A 16571-nucleotide genomic window follows, 5' to 3' on the forward strand; every position below is an offset into this window, starting at 1 on the left:
TTCCTTCCTTCCTTCCTTCCTTCCTTCCTTCCTTCCTTCCTTCCTTCTTTCCCTCCTTTCTTAAAGATTTTATTTATTTGAGAGAGAGAGAGCCCGAGCAGCAGGGAGGGCCAAAGAGAGAGGGATAAGCAGACTCCCAGCTGAGCAGGGAGCGGGACCCCAGGACCCTGGGATCATGACCTCAGCTGAAAGCAGATGCTTAACCTATTGATCCACCCAGGCGCCCCTGCACTGGTTTTCACAGACGGATCTAAAAGGGCACTGGGTAAGTGTGGGAGGCTCTGGGCCCCCCTTTCCTGACATTATCTCTGTACAGGAGCACCTCCTACGTCAGGGTTGGGGACAGGTCCTCTGCCCAGAGGCTGGGGGATAAAGCAAAGGGCCTTTGAAGACCACCCTCTTCCCAGCCCCAGAAGTAAGGAATATAGAATTCTTTCAAACAAAAAGTAAAATTGCCAAGATGACAGAAGCTACAACCACTTGGAGCAGCTTAGCAGAAGCTTGGAGTCAACAGACCGGAGTCTATTCACACGCCATAGTAATTCAAATTCTACTTAGCGTGCTTATTCCTGACAGGGAAGCAGAGCCAAGACTTCAGGAATAGTATGCTTCCTTGAGAGGTGTGAAGAGAACGGGGCTGAGCTTTCAGCAGGCTCTGGAATGGGTATTGCCCTGTGCAAGGCCTCAGTCCTGCAAGAGTGGAAGCTCTGGACCCCTGGGGGGAGGGTGCCCCACTGCACCACGGCCCTCCCTGGGCTTCGGGCTTTTCAGTCTGAATGGAGGATTACCTGAACGAAGCTTGTCACAAAGAAAAAGTGCAAGTCCCATACAGAGAAAGAAAAAGCACGTCAGTGTTTATACTCTTTACAAAGCAGGCAGAGGAAATTATGGGGCAAAACTCTCTTTTCCCTCTCTTACGTCCCTTCTCTTGCTCAGCTCTTCGTGATACAGATCATTCTAGCCTCTCCAGTCCTGCTTTCACTTCCCCTCATTCATGTGCCTCCAAGGGCCTCACAGAGCCCTCGGTCGGCCCTGTGAACACACGTTCACAGCCTTGCCTGAAAGGGGGCAGAGAGGAGTGATGGCTGGAAACACTCCCGGCTCATGGCCTTGTCATCTACCCCCTCAAGTGAGGAAGGGGCACAGGCACGTGAGGGACAAGGCGTGGGGAGGGCTCCGAAGAGACGCGGAGGCCGGCAGGTGGATGTGAGCCGGGATATCTCTTTTGTCCTTCCCTCCCCCCGCCGAAATAACAGGGCAGTTATCAGCTCAGTGAGCATGAGCTACTAAGAGAGACAGCCATGGCAGCCACAGCATTTTAAAAAGCGTATAGATGCAGATGACGGGGCTGGGGCTCGGAGTGGGTAAGTAGCTTGCACAATGGCATTCACCCAGTGGAAGAACCAGGATTTGAACTCAGCGGTCAAAGCTGGCATATAGGGCCTAGCACATAGTAAGTGTTCAATATGTGTTAGCTATTGGTATTTGTTTTTTTATCTCTGTATACATAAGAGTCTTAGAGTGATGCAGAAGACAGAAGGCTTGCTAAAAAGTATCTGGTCCAGGGCTTTGCAAAATCAGTCTTAGCCAACCTTGCTTCAAGACAGAAAGAGTGGGTTCACATGGAATCAGAATCTCTGGAGCAAAGCCTGGGTATCCTCATAACAAGCTTCCAGGTGGTTCTTGCGTATACTGACTTCTGAGAAGTCAGGAATCAAGGTCTGGAGGGCTTAAAGCCAAGGTCACCAGCCAGAGGGTGGCAGAGCTGGGGTTAGCCCCCAGGAAAGACCCAGCTTTTTTGCTTTGTAGGAGCCAGACCTACAGAAGGTTCTGAAAGCCTAGGTTTGTGATTCAAAACATCCATGAAGTGCAACCCATCCTCAGAGTTCATTTGCACTTGTAACATCTGCTGTATCCCCTCAACACAGAGTGGTATATTAATTACTGTGACAGAAAATTCATTTTTGTAGAATTTCACCACAACCCCTTCCAATAATACAAAGGTTTTGCACAATTGGAGCTGGGCATCCTTCTGCCAGCATGCGGGGAGTAAGGAGGGCTGACCCCAGGGGGTAATCGAGAACTTGCCCTTTAACTTGCCATTGACTCATGCCCTTGGCTTGGCCTGACCTGTGGGAAAGAAAGAGGTCACAGTGACCTGAAATCTCTGCACTTTCAACCCGGCGGCCTGGAACCCTGGAAACGGGCCCAGCCGGCTGCCATATGCAAATAGCCCAATTCTGGCCAGCTGAGGCTTATCGAAATTACATTTTTCTATTGAGTCAGGCAGAGGATTGAGGGCGGATGAGCCTTTAGTTTTAGCTCTTTGGTAACAACGGTGATGGCCATGATGAGTTACACAGAAAGACAAACGGATAGTTTATTGCACATTTAGGTCATTAGAAATACAGATATGGTTATGAATATACACATAAGATATGACCTTCTTTCTTTCCACCAGCCCCTGTACAGCGTGGTTTGTTTATTATGCAGACCATGTTTGACTTTATGGAATTGGATGTTATTTAAATTCATTTGTGAGGGTAAGTTCTTCTTTCTAGTACCAGTTGACTACATTTAGAGGCAGTTAGAGGAAATAGGTACATTTGTCTTGTACCAGTTAAATTATAAGGGGAAAAGCATTGCAGGAATAAAATAATTATCAGGAGAATGAAAAACCATGGTTTGGAGGGTTGGGTTTGGGTTTGTGTGTTTGTTTTCCTTGTCTCTTTCTATATTCCTTTTTTTGAATTGATGAATAGGAAGTTTGGAGATTTTTTCATGAAGAGGGAGGCAGATTATACGTGTGTGTGTGTGTGTGTGTGTGTGTGTGTGTGTGTGTGTGTGAGAAAGTAAGCTGCTGGTATGAGAGCAGAACTAGAAATAATTATGTGGTTAATTGGATTTAGTGTAGATAACTATAGCTCATTAAGACCTTAAATCTTTTTTTTTCTACTTAGTAATAGAGTTCTTTCTTCTTAAAATCAAATTATCTGGCAACAATTCTGGATTTCCTTGTGTGAGTGTTGACACACTGTTAGTCTCCAGAAGCCGAGGTTTGGCCCTGGCGCCCCTGAGCATGGAAGTGAGAAGCTGGCCCAGCCTGGCTGGGTGCCCTGCTACATGCCCTGGATGCGTGACGAAGCCAAAAGATAGGCCCGGAAGGTCTCCAGGCAGAAAACAAAGAGTTGCCCATACACGGCCTGACACAATATACAGAGAATTCAGAATTGCCTGTCTGTGTATAATAATGGATTGTGGGGCCGTGGGGATCTCTGAAGTCATCTTGCCCATCAGCCTGTCTCCACAGATAAGGGGAAAACTTGCTTTATTATCATCCAGGGCAGAGAATCCCACCTTCTCCTATTTATCTCTTGACTACAACCTTTGCTGGTAAGAAGGTCTTCATGATGGGTCCTTTCTCTTGATTGTAATACCAGGATACATTGGCCTCTTGTAGGTCTCTGGAATCAAGAAATCGTTGCCTGGCCTCCTGCAGGAAGACGACACCTGGAATCTTCTAGGTTTTCTTTCAAGGCACTCGCCCCATATGTGCTCCCGCTTTGTTTCCTTTCTCCCCAGCCCTCCGCCACCAATCCATATCCCAGCTACATAAATAGTTGGCCAATATCGTGGACCAGTTTGGTTGCGTCTGCAGAGTTGGAAGGATGTGTCATTGATGAACCTTACTGTTAGTTGATCCTCCAAATATGTGCAGTGCAGGGGGTGGTACAAAACAATTTTTCCCCTATCGAGTCAACTCTCCATCCTCACACTACCCAGAAAGGACACCGGGGAGGCCCTACTTTCTTTGGTATCCCTCCCTGTTCCTACCCACACGCGCTCCTTATTCTTCACCACAATCCTAATGAACTGCTTCTACTCTTACGCCCATTCTTCCCCACCCAAGGACACATGGCTTCTGGGTCTACCCTGGAGGGGAAATTCTGATTGTAAGGCTTTAGGTCCTCTGTGTCTTCACAGTGGAGCATCTATAAGGCTACTGTAACTTTCCTTATTAATCTAGACTGCATCTCAGAGAAAACGTTAATGTATTACTTTGCTTACAAAAATCTCTCTCTCTTAATTTTGACTCAACCAATATCAGATGGGGGAGGATCTGCCAAGGGTTGGAGTGTGAGGAGGAGGAAGTGAGGGGGTAGTTAGCCTGTCCTCCACTACTACCACATCAGTTAATACCCAATGAACACTGCCTGGAATTGGCTTCTGAGGAGAGGGGCAAAGGGGGAAAGGGTTTCTGCCTCTGTGTTTGTATGTTCCTGGGGGAGTCAGCAAGGTCAGCTCTCTGATGAACAGGCCGCTGGGGGCAGAAGAGGAGACGAGCAGGTGATGCTGAAGCTGGCAAAGATGCTGTGGGTATAGCCTGACGGACAGAACTGGTTTCAGAGCCTTCCTCAGCCTTTCTCCTGAGCAACTCACAGCCTCTTTGAGTGGATTTCTGTATCTGTAAAACAGGAGAAGTAATTATTAGCCTCATTTGGTTATTGAGGTAGTAGGTGGTAGAACGTCAATGAAAGCATTGTGTTAGAATTGTGAAATGTTTATAACATTAGGATTTTTAATAGGAGAATGTTACATAAAGGGTGAAGAGAGAAGGCAGGAAATTGATCAACATTTGGAGGAGGCGAGAAGGTAGGCTTAGAGGGAAGGAGCTCTGCTATGACCCCTCTTATAACCCCTTACATGTGAGCCAGCATTTGCCGAGAGCTTACCGGGTGCCAGGCATGTTGCTAAACATATTCCCTTACTACAGTCCCCCCCCAGTCTCACAGATGAGCCCTTTTATCTAATAGAAAGGACCCTCCATGCTGCCAGCAATCATACCTTATTTCTTCAGTCTAATCACTCTTAAACTCCCGCAGATGACTATTTTATACCAATTCTCAGACCTCCAACACCACCTCCCCCACCTTCACTCTCAGCCCATGACTTTGCTTCATATTTCATGTAGACAATGAAGAAATCAAGGAAAACTCGCCAAATCCACCCTTAATTCTCAGTTCTCATCCAACTCGACCCATCAGCAGCATGTGACAAGGCCATGGCTCCCTTTCTTTTGAAACACCGTGTCTTCTTGTTTGGCTGTTGGAACACACGTGTTCCACACATCGTGGAAATCTGTGAATGGAGAAACCACTGGAGTGTTCCTTTCTCATCTCACTGACCTTCCCTTTCAGCCTCCTCTCCTGCTGCTTTCCCATCTCCCAAGCTCCAACATGTTGGCATCCTCCAGGGAGCAGCCCCGGTATCCCTCTCTTTCCCTACCCACACTTAACTCCTTTGGTGATTTCACCCAGACTTATGGCTTTAAACACCATCTGTATATCAATGACTCTCAAATTTATGTCTTGAGCCTGGACCTCTCCCCTAAACTCCAGACTAGTATCTATTGCAGTCTCTGATGCCTATTTAATAAGCATGTCCAAACCTGACCTCCCATTCTGCCCTCCAAAACCTGCTCCTCCCTCAGTCTTTTCCATCTCAAATGAGAGCAATTCTCCATCCTTCTTATGGCTCAGGTCAAAATCAGCATCATCCTTGTTTTCTTTCCTCTCATGTACCCATCAAATCCATCAGCAAATCTTATTATCTGTATCTTCAAAATGTATCTAGAAACGGACCACTTCTCAGAACTCCCACTGCTTCCATACGGGTCCAAAACACCATCATCACCCACCCGGATGCCTGCAACAGCCTCCTGTCTTTCTACTTGGCCCTTCTGTCTAGTCTGTTTTCAAGACAGCAGCCAAAGTGATCCTGTCAAACATGGTCAGATCACGCCAGTCTCCTCTCCTCAAAACCCTCATGACTTCCCATCTCATTCACAGTAAGGGCCAAGTCCTTAAAATGGCCCACAAGCCTCTCCTAATTTGTCCCTCATTCTTCATCCTCATTATCTCTCTGACCTCATCTCCTGCTCCCCTTTCCCTCACTCACTTTACCCCAGACACATCAGCCTCTTTGATGTTCCTACAACATGCCAGGCATGCTTCTGCCTCAGGGCCTTTGCACTGAAATGTCCAGCCCCCAGATGTCTGCATGCTTTGCTCCCTGACCTTCCTCAAGTCTTTGCTCAAATGTCCCCATTTGGTGAACTCTTTCATAGCCACCCTGTTTAGAATTTCAACCTGCCCCTTTCCTGGTATTCTATTTTCCTTTCCCCTGCTCATTTTTCTCCATAGCACATGATAGCATCTAAGGTACCAATAGTTTATTTGTTTATATTTTTTTATTCTCTGTCTCTCTCTACTAGAGAATTTTGGTCAGTTCCATTCACTGCTGTATCCTTGTCACCTAGAACAGAACCTGAAACATACTAGATGAATACTTGATGAATAAAGGAATGACTGAATGAGGCCCAGAGAGGTTAAGCAACTTTCCCAGGGTCACACAGATTGTAAGAGCCTGGATATACCCGAGACTTCCTAAGATCAGAGTCCAAGCTCTTAACCACCACATGAGTGTCAATAAAGGAAGATGCCCCCAAACTGCACCCCAAGGCTAGGGTTTCTATTGTCTCCTTTGTTCTGATCTTCCAGAGGAGCTGCAAACTGCAGTGGGGCTGGAGTCTTTGCATCACTAGACTGTATTTGTTTCTTTCTGCTCAGTGGCAGGGATGCCCAGTGCCCATGTGGACAGAAGGGGAAATCTTGGCTTACCTGACATTGCCATGGCAACCAGGTAACCTAAGGACTCCAGAAGCGAGTCCTTTCAGATTGAGATGGGGGAAAATCGAAGTGAGCTGGAAATAAACAGAAAGAAATCTGTGAATGGAGAAACCACTGGAGTCTTGCATCTGCAGCTCACTGTGTCATTGGCAGTGAGGAGAATCCACCCCGTTCTCTTCCTCAGCCACGGGCTCAGCCACAGCCAAGGGCTGTGGATCAACTTGTCGTGCCTCCTGCCTCAAGCATGAGGCACTTAACCCCTCCAAGAGGCCCACGCTCTTCTGTTCAGCATCCCCAGGGAAGGAGAGCACACCCCCACCCCATGCTCTCAGCATCCCCCTCGTAACCCAGAGGACATTCCTGGGCCACAAGTCAGCAGATCTGTGTTCTGACCTCTTATCCACTTCACAAGGGCAGGCTCCCCTCTCTCAGGGCCTCCGTTGACCTTTTACCTATGGCCTGGCTCCTTCCTTCCTTATTTGCCAGTAGAGAATAAAATAGAGGTATAGTAGGAAAAAAAACTATGAAATTAAAGTCCTCATGGAAATGTGAGTTAGAATTGTAACACACGCACAAGGGGATTTACTTGTGCCAGGCGCTGTCTCCAGCACTTCTGTGGGCGTGATATCACTCAGTCCTTACGGCCACCCTTGGAGGGGGCAAGAGTTGCCGGCAACAGAAAGATGAAGAAGGCTCAGAGGGGTTAAGCGACTTGCCCAAGTTTGCACAGCTGGTGAGCATGAAGAGGCATTCAGACCTAAGGAGTCCATCTCTGAAAACCATGCTCTTCATTCCTCCCCCACACCGTGTCCGTTGGGGGCGGGGGGATTCAAGAAGACCCGAGTTTTCTTGCCTCGGCCATTCCCTGGGCCCCAGAGCCCCGAGCAGATCACTGAGAAGTGTCTGGTGCCTTTTGCATTTAATGAGCCCCTTTGATCTGTGGCATTTGCTGAGCTCTGCAGACAAGATGGTAATAATAAAAAAATAATACAAATAAAAATAAATAAGATAAATAAAATAAAAATTACAAAAAGAAAAGGTGGTAATAATTGCCCCAGCCCAAGGGCTGGAGCCTCAGGAGCTGGGCCGGGGGGGCTCATCCTCTGCCACACCCCAGGGCCCCTCCAGTCAGCGAGCACTCCGTATTGTGCACCTGTGACGTGCTGGGCTCTGTGGGACACACAGGAGCTTCCGAGTCCTGGAAGACACAGAGAGCAAGTGCCAAACTCTGGGTGGCGGTGCAGGGAGAAGAGACAGACGCGTAGCTAGCAGGCGCGAGAGACTTGGCGGAGGGGCCCGGGGGTGGGGTGGAGGACGCAGGCAGAGGTGTGGGAGGGACAGCGGGGACAGAGTGCCCAGGAGGGATGAACAAAGTGGGGTGCTGAGAAGATTGGCGTCTGGTGTCAGAAAGACCAGGCTTCTCTTTCTGGCCACGCCACCGGCTGGCTGAGTGACTCGGAGCTGGTCACTGAACCTCCCTCTTCCTATACTCAGAGATGTTTACCACTTCCCCTTCCCTGCCCCGACAATTCAGCTTTTCACCGAGTTGACTGCAAAGCTCATCTTCATGAAGTCTAACCCGATCTGTCGGGCCACTGGCTCATTTCCACTTCTCTTGCTCCTGAAGATGCGTAGACCTGACCAGCCAAAGACGGGAAAGCGTCCACATTAAGGCCTCCTAGAAGCCTTAAACATACAGAAGATGATGGCCCTTCTCCCAAATGTACATAAAAATATACCAGATTATAAAATACAAAACTTATGTAAATGCCAAGGTTAAAATAACATCTTTCCAGATTTACTGTTTTTTTGCAAAAATCCTGGATTGCTTCCTTCATCAGAGTTAAACTTTTCCAACAGTTTTGGTGTCCTTGCTTTCTAATCTTTGTAGCACCCAAAGAGAGTTCCTATTCTGCCTTTTGGGTTGTCCGGTTCTGGAGGGAGAGCGTGGGGGACGAGGAGCCGCCAGAGACACAGTGCCCGTTTGGCCCCTGGGCCCCATAGCCAGGCATTGGGACCAGGCTGGGTCATGCTCTCCCCTTCCCCACATCACTGTGTGGCGGTCCGGGGCCCCCTGTGAGCTCTGGTGGTGTGGTCGCACATCCAGAGTCACGCCAGAGAGCTCAGGTCTTGTTATCAATTGTGCCCAGCCAACAGCCCTTGCTGCCCTGTCCCCTAGCTGCTGCTTGGAAGCAAGGAGTGCAGCCCTTCTCTGTCACGTGGCAGCGATGCCAGGGACCGGAAGTAATGTCTCTTACTTCATTGGCAATTTGACATGGCTGCTTAACAACCCGATTAATCAAACCCAGCTCATCCTGTCAGAATTAATGAGCCTAGGAAAGGCTACCATGAATAATGAGGGCTTTGCCCCTCCCCCAGTACCTCTCCCCACTCACCCCCTCCTATTTCTTTCCCCAAGCTACACAGCAACTACTCACTACCAAGGGCCCTTTAGACCTGGAAGTCTGTGGCGGGTGCTCAGCAATGTGGGCATCTCCTGCCTCTTCTACTCTCCCAGGTGCCACAGTTGTCCACCTGGTGCCAGAGCTGGCCATGTCCTAGGGGAGCAGAACTTCTTGTTCATCAAACAGATAAGAATGCATTTTGCCATCAACAATGCAAGGAGGATCTGTTTCAAGCACAGCACTAGATGCCAAGGATGCAAAGATGTGTAAGCTATTGTCCCTGTAAGGGGTCACGGTGCAGTAACCCAGAGACAAATGGGGGAAGTGCTACAACGGTGGGTACAGGAAAGGCAGGAGCCACAGTGAAGGGGGCCTGTCAATACTGGAAGAGCAGAGAGGGGAACTGGGAAGGGTTATATGGGGATGAGGCGCTCTGAACGTTTCTGCTACCAAGTTCATTCATGGCACATATATACGTTGAGTGCTGGGCACTGAGCAAGGTGCTGGGGTCTGGACATCCACAAATGGATATGATTCCCATTCTCATGGGGCAGGCATCTCATCCCTGTTCCCAGGACAGTGCAGGTAGAGGGCTTCCATAAAAATCGACCCACTCATTTCGCAGGCACCCAAGGACTTGGGCAGCACCCAATGAGAGTCGAGGCTCTGAAATGTTAGTTGAGTTCTCTGAAGCTGCCTGGCTCCCCTGTGCCCTGTGGATTCTGGTGCTTCCCAACAAAGACAGGGACTGGTTTAAGTGGTGTGGTCTGTCTTATCCAGGTGGCCCAAACCATCACTCCCGTAGCCACCCACCTGCCAGACTCCAGACCCAGAACTTACCACCCTCTGCCTCTCTCCCTGCAGGGGGAGCTGCTGAGCCCGTGCCGCTGTGATGGCTCTGTCAAGTGTACGCACCAGCCCTGCCTCATCAAGTGGATCAGCGAGCGGGGTTGCTGGAGCTGCGAGCTGTGCTACTACAAGTACCATGTCATCGCCATAAGCACAAAAAATCCTCTGCAGGTATGACCAGGGCGGGAGAATGTTTTCCCCTTAGAGTCCAGGGCAGTCTGGAGAAAAGTAACAAGATGAGCTAGGTGGGCACGATAACAGTGACATGCAGGCAGACAGGATGAGAGCGCTTGTGTTTCCTCCTCAGCCTTAGCAAGAAGAGCAAGGGATGGGGTAAGGACAGAGGAAAGATCTAGAAGGAAAGACGTGTCAAGAATTAAATGGTAGACAGGATCAGTGAGCTAAGGAATGGATGGATGGATGGATGGGTGGCTGGATGGATGTAAGGATGGATGGATGGATGTAAGGTTGGATGGATGGATGGATGGACAGATGGATGTAAGTGTTGGTGGATGGATGGATGGGTGGATGGATGGATGGATGTAAGGATGGATGGATGGATGGACTTAAGTGTGGGTGGGTAGATGAATGGGTGGATGGATGGATATAAGGATGGGTGGGTAGATGGATGTATGTAAGGGTGGGTGGGTGGATGGATGGGTGGATGGAAGCAGAAAGGAAAGAAAGAAAGGGAGGGGAGGCAGGGAGGAAAAGAAAAGAAAGAGGGACAGACGAGAGGGCAGATGAGAGCAGGATGGAAAAAAGAGGTTGGGAGGTGTGGGAGGAAGACTGAGGGAAAGCTAAGGGCGGGAAAAGAAGAGATAAGGAGGAGGAGACTCAGCAGCCTATCCCAGACTTTAAGGTGCATTCAGTTCACCTAGAATCTTGTTAACATGCAGACTGTGACTCAGGAGTCTGGGGCAGGGCCTGAGATTCTGCATTTCTAACAACCTCTGGGTGATGCTGTTGCTGCTGGTCCATGGATCACACTCCTTGTGAAAAGGAACCGCAGAAAAATGGAGAAGAGACAGGAGAAGGAGGCAGTGAGAAACAGAAGGGAAGGAAAAAGAAGGAGGGACTGAGAAGGGGTTACCGTCAGGGGCAAGGGCAGAGCGGCTGGGCTGGGGTGGGGCCTGCCGCATGGATTCCACGGGTTGGGACAGGGCTGCAGCCCCGTCCTCCCCCACCCTCCCGCCCTGCCCTGACACATCCCTCATCCCCAGCGCTGCTGGCGGGCCCTGCCCCACCTCGAAAATCCTTCAAACCCAACGGCTCTCCCTGCAAGGCGCACCCACATATAGAGAGCACTTTGCTTCTGAAAATACCTGCACATATGCACGGTCAGCCAGTTAAGCTGCCACATAATCAATAAGCCAGCACACCCGTGGCCTGGCACACTTGCTTCACTCCTCCTTTCTCGGGGTGGGGGGGGCCGTGCAGGCAGGGAAGAGTGGATTCTGCCATCCCAGAAGGGTGGTGGTGTGGTGCGACTGTGGGGCTGGGGACTTCGTGTGGAGGGGCAGCCAGAAGCCTGGAGCTGTGGTGTCTGGGCATTTTAGTTTAAACACTGTGGAGTTTTACATGAGGCACTGCCAAGAATGAGTGTGTGTGCGTGCGTGTGCGCACGTGTGTGCGTGTGTGTGTGTGCGCGTGTGTGTGTGCGTGTGTGTGCGCGTGAGAGAGTGCTAGCACATGCCTGTGGGCCAGCAGGGGGCATCATTTCTGGAAGGAGGCATTAAAACTCCCAGGCGCCTCAGCCATCCTGATGTCTATGAAGGGGTCGGAATGAGAGGTGCCTCTCCCTGTGCTGGTCCCGTCTTCAGTCATTCTTTTCAAATCTTCAAGTGTCTTAAAATAGCGGTGTCGGGAGACTGCTGAGTCCATGCCCTCTGGGGTGCATTCATTCTCTTCTTCTCTCATTCAAGCCTTGGGAAAGGGTCAGAGTCCAGATCCACAAGCCCACCCCCAAATCCCCCCTTGGTTCAAAAACAGGCACCAGACCTTGACTTATAAAATGAAAAATCATTTAGGGATAATTTTTTTCCCAGGAGTAAAAAAAAGAAAAAGAAAGAAAGAAAAGGTTATTCTGATCTCTTAAGTATGGTGAGCAAATGGCAGTATTGACAATACTGATTCATGAATTTAAGTGACTAACATGTCTCTAACTGTGAGTTTCTAGGCACCAGGGACTCCCTCTAATTCTGTTGCTCTTGGAAATGCACGATGTGCGCTCAGTAAATGGCATTGCACTTTTCTGGATAGCACCAGAAGAAGGAAGTAGTTTGGCCTCGCGGCAGTATTGTGTAGTTGTGGCCCAGATTGTCCCAGCTGTGTGTCCTGGGCTTCTCAGGCCCAGCCGAGAGAGACGCAGGCACCGGGGAGCAGCTCGTGCTCCCCACAGCCCAGCGGAAGCACCTGCAGTCGGGGACGGAGCAGGCTGGCCCTCCTGCAAGCAAGTGGAGCTGGGGGTGGGGTGGCAGGGTGACAAGCCTCTGATGTCGGAGCGGGGCGGGGGGCCTCTCCTATGTCTCAGGTCCCTCACCTCGCGGTCCAAGCCCCATACAAAGCTGTGAGAAACAGTGCTCGCCCCGGCATGGTATCTCAGTGACACGCGCAAGGTTCTGTTTCTAGCAGAAGAGCCATCGAGAAAGGAATCTCGGGGTGGCCTCGGGGCTCCCTGGCTGCTCCTCACCGTCTCTCCGCTACAACTGAACTGTAGTTATATTAATGACGTTTAGTTAGTGCTTCCTGGTGGCCACCCTAAGGCTTCACGTGTATTATCTCATTTAATACCTAAAACAACCCAATGCAGCGGGCACTGTTCTTCTTCCCAATCTACAGATGAAGCAGTGGAGGCACAGTTCGCTCATGGTTACCCTGGCGGGGCGGCTTGCACACAGGGGTCTGACTCCTCCGACCTGCGGTGCGCAGCCACGGCTTTGCTGAGTGCGTTTGGGAAGGTCCCACGTGGTGGGCGGGGGGGGGGGGGGGAAGGGGGTCTCAGGATACTGCGATCGGAACCTCGTTTGGAATGAAGCCCCAGTGTTGGGGGTAGCAGAGTCTCTGGAGCCCTTCACCCCTTCCCAGCCTCCCTTTGAGATTTCAGAGCTGTCTTAGTCTCTCTTGCTCTTTGCAGCTCTGTTCCCCGCCCCTTTCGTAGAGGCTCACATGGGACAGACAGGAGGAGAGTCTGTCTACAGCACCCCATCCTGTTCCCTTCCCATCATGCTTCAGACTGTAGTCAGGGGCCCTGCTGAAGTTCGACAGCTCGCTTGAGGGACTAGGGATTAGGGTGGCTTTAAGGATTAAGGGGACCTTTCTGTGCCTCTATATTTGGGGGTTTTGAAGTCTGGAGCAGGAGAAAGTGAAGGTTATTGATGACTCAGTGGTGAAGACAAAAAGCTCAGTCAGGAACCCTCTTCATGGAGGGAGAGGCAGGCTCTGGAGAAAGCATTTGTGGTGCAGTATTTGAGAGGAGTCTGTAGGATCAGGCCATCTTCTGGAAAATCCCCTTGCTTTGTGTAACCCCAGGCTGGGGGAAGCAGTGGAAAATTTAAAGGCCCAATTACCTGTAATGGGATGCTATCTGTACAATTAAATGTAAAGGCTGATGTCCTACATCTAGAACAGCAAGTGAAATGTATTCCAACGGTTACAATTCCTTAGGGGCCACTGGTCAGTCCCTCTGGAGCCAGACTCAGTGCTTGCATCCACGCCAATTTAGTGCAGAGGAAGGACTCACTATTGGCAGATGGAAAGTTGTCTGATTTTTATGGGGAGTTCAGGCTGAGATGCCTGCTGGGGGTGTTCTCCACAGAGCTTTACACAAATCCCAACAATCAGAAGATTGTCCTGCCCTCCGCCTTCCCAAATGGGATCCTGTCACTTCCCAGCTTAAAACTGTTCCATAGCGTCATATTTACTCTTTAGGACACAGCCAAAATTCTGTGCATATTCTTCAAGATTCCACATGGTCTTCTCTTCTTATTTTCCCAGCTGTCTCACCCCACACTCCCTTTTGCTCTCTCTGCTCCACCCTTTCTGGTCTTCTAGGTTTTCATACTCACTATACTTTTTTTTTCTGCCGCAGGACCTTTGCACATGCTTTCTCCTATGCCTAGAGCACTCTTCCCTCCTCTCTTTGCCTAAACTCCCACTCAACTCAAGCATTGCTTCTTCTGACAAGTTGAATCCACCTACCAAAGGCTCTCATAGTTCTATGTACCTCCCTCGCTTATGCCCGGTGAACTATAGTTGTAAATAAATTATTTGATCATCTGTGTTTCCTAGACTATAAATTCCATGAGGACAGAAATCTTACATGTTTTTGCTTACTGCTTTATCTTCAGCACCTAGCGGAGTACATATTTGTTGAGTGAGAGCAGGAATAAATCCCAAACTAAAATCCAACTCCAGGCTCCTTTAAGCCTGTGCTACTGAGGCCAGCCATAGATTCATAGAATTTCAGAATTGAAACCCACCCACACCCCAGCCTTCAATCCATCCTTCAATACTGCTATTAGCGTAGTGCTTTTTCTGTTAAAAAATGAAATCTCAATGCTCGTATATAGTCAGTAAATTATACTGTTTTTCTTATCTCTCCCCCACACCCTGTGTCCTCTCCTTGTCTGTTGAATTGGTAATCTCTGGCATTTATATTAAATGACATGTCAGGTGTTGTAGAAAATAAGTAAAAGAAAGGCCTGTGCCCTATTAGTGTGAAAATAAGCAATGTTGCTCTGAAAAGAATATTGTGGGCCCTAGAGTACCACCTACACTGGCTCTGAACTTTCACTTTCTCTGTCTGTATCATAATCAGTTATAAAGGCCTTCCTTCCCAGCCATGGCTGCCCAGAACTCCCTCCCTACAATAACTTCTGACCATTTGGTGTGATATCAGTCTCCTCCATATTAAAAGTGCAACAAAAAACTCAGAAACTTGGGGCGCCTGGGTGGCTCAGTCATTAAGCGTCTGCCTTCCGCTCAGGTCATGATCCCAGGGTCCCGGGATCGAGCCCCGCATCGGGCTCCCTGCTCCGCGGGAAGCCTGCTTCTCCCTCTCCCGCTCCCCCGGCTTGTGTTCCCGCTCTCGCTGTGTCTCTCTCTGTCAAATAAATAAATAAAATAAAATAAAAAAACTCAGAAACTTGTAACGATAGCCATTGTATTCCAAGTTAAGGAGCCTTGTATTAAATCCTCAGCCCGAGGTAAGAGGTTGGGGCAGCAGAAGGAGGAGGGATGGGAATGGGGTGGAAATGGGGTAAGGGCATCCAAGCAACAGCTAACCTGTCCTTGTCTTCTTTGCAGTGGCAAGCCATCTCTCTGACAGTCATCGAGAAGGTTCAAATTGCAGCCGCCATCTTGGGTTCCCTCTTCCTCATCGCCAGTATCTCTTGGCTTATCTGGTCAACCTTCAGTCCCTCAGCAAAATGGCAGCGCCAAGACCTCCTCTTCCAGATCTGCTATGGGATGTATGGATTCATGGATGTGGTGTGCATAGGTGGGTCTGGGGGCCTGTCTCTGTGGGAAGTGGGGAGCCATGTGCTGGTGAGTTAGACAGAGCTCTCAGGATCCCTCCCTCTGAAAGGTCGAAGCACCAAGCTTCAGACCTGTAAGCTCAGGAGGAGCCAGCACCTTAGATTTGAGGGGTCAATGGGGTGGGGGAGGAGACAGGCCAGAGGAGGAGGATCTAAATCTTTCCCAAACAAATCCATCCTTGCCCAGCTGAAGATAAGGATAAGGAGGCTTGCCTCTAAGAAGACTTGAGAAAGGTCAGTTGGTCAGTCTGTCTGCCTCAAACGGGATGTGGAGGCCCTCTTCTCTGTTGTGTGCTCCATGGTCGCCAAGCCATGACGAGGGATGACTATACATTTAATCCCATTCCCTTCCCAGCAAAATGCCCAGAAACAGCATCATGATACCTGCCCTGCCCCCCTTTTCTCCAGCTTTCTATAAGCCTGTTATAGTGCCCCAGATTTCTCTAGTCTAGTGGTTTTCAAATTGTATGGGGTCCCGATGTTCCACACACAGCTTCAGGAACCAATTTTGGGAGTGGGCAATGGAATGCAGGGCAGACAGCCTCTGAATCCTCGCCCTTGCTTCACCTTGAGTTTCGGTACTTTTATCCATTTACATATGTTTCTGTTCTAAATAAATCTTTGGTGTTTTAGAAAAAAAGTTGGAAACCCTCCACTTTAATCCCTGCCTGTTCCCTTACACCATTCCCAAATCTGTGTTCCTTCCTTTTCTATTATGTTAGGTCGATTGGTGGAGGGCCGGGTCTTTTTGTTCTTCCCAACAAATGCTTATGGTTTTCAACTCTGGAGCTGTCATTCAAGTGACCAAGATCCTGGTTTTCTTTCAGTGACATGAAGCATGGTTAAGCACTGGTCATACATCCTAACCTGGAAGTCTCATGTTACCCCCTAGGCCACGATGCTGATGGCACTGAAGTTCCACAGTTGTGTTCTCTGGGCTTTAGTTTGTATACTATATCAAATAGGCTACACTGCTCCGTTTGGCAGGAAAACATCTATTAGCTAGAATTTGGCTGGAAGATGCTATGTGAATTTCTTTGGGGCTCTTTAATATTAGGAGTCAGAGAGGCCTGGAGACTTGCATCTGATTA

At 49.3% G+C, this 16571-nt stretch overlaps 1 protein-coding gene across 1 annotated transcript in view; it reads left to right on the forward strand.

The window, feature by feature from the left end:
- MARCHF4 (membrane associated ring-CH-type finger 4) overlaps positions 1-16571 on the forward strand; it is a 106582-nt gene that overhangs the window by 70559 nt on the left and 19452 nt on the right. The window contains exons 2-3 of the mRNA XM_025887012.2: positions 9959-10114; positions 15251-15443. Coding sequence (XP_025742797.1) covers positions 9959-10114; positions 15251-15443 — 349 coding nt within the window. The remainder of the gene's footprint in view (positions 1-9958; positions 10115-15250; positions 15444-16571) is intronic.

The sequence above is a fragment of the Callorhinus ursinus genome, unplaced genomic scaffold, assembly GCF_003265705.2.
Source record: "Callorhinus ursinus isolate GAN/ISIS: 27379988/994484 unplaced genomic scaffold, GSC_fseal_2.0 scaffold2, whole genome shotgun sequence".
Lineage (NCBI taxonomy): Eukaryota > Metazoa > Chordata > Mammalia > Carnivora > Otariidae > Callorhinus > Callorhinus ursinus.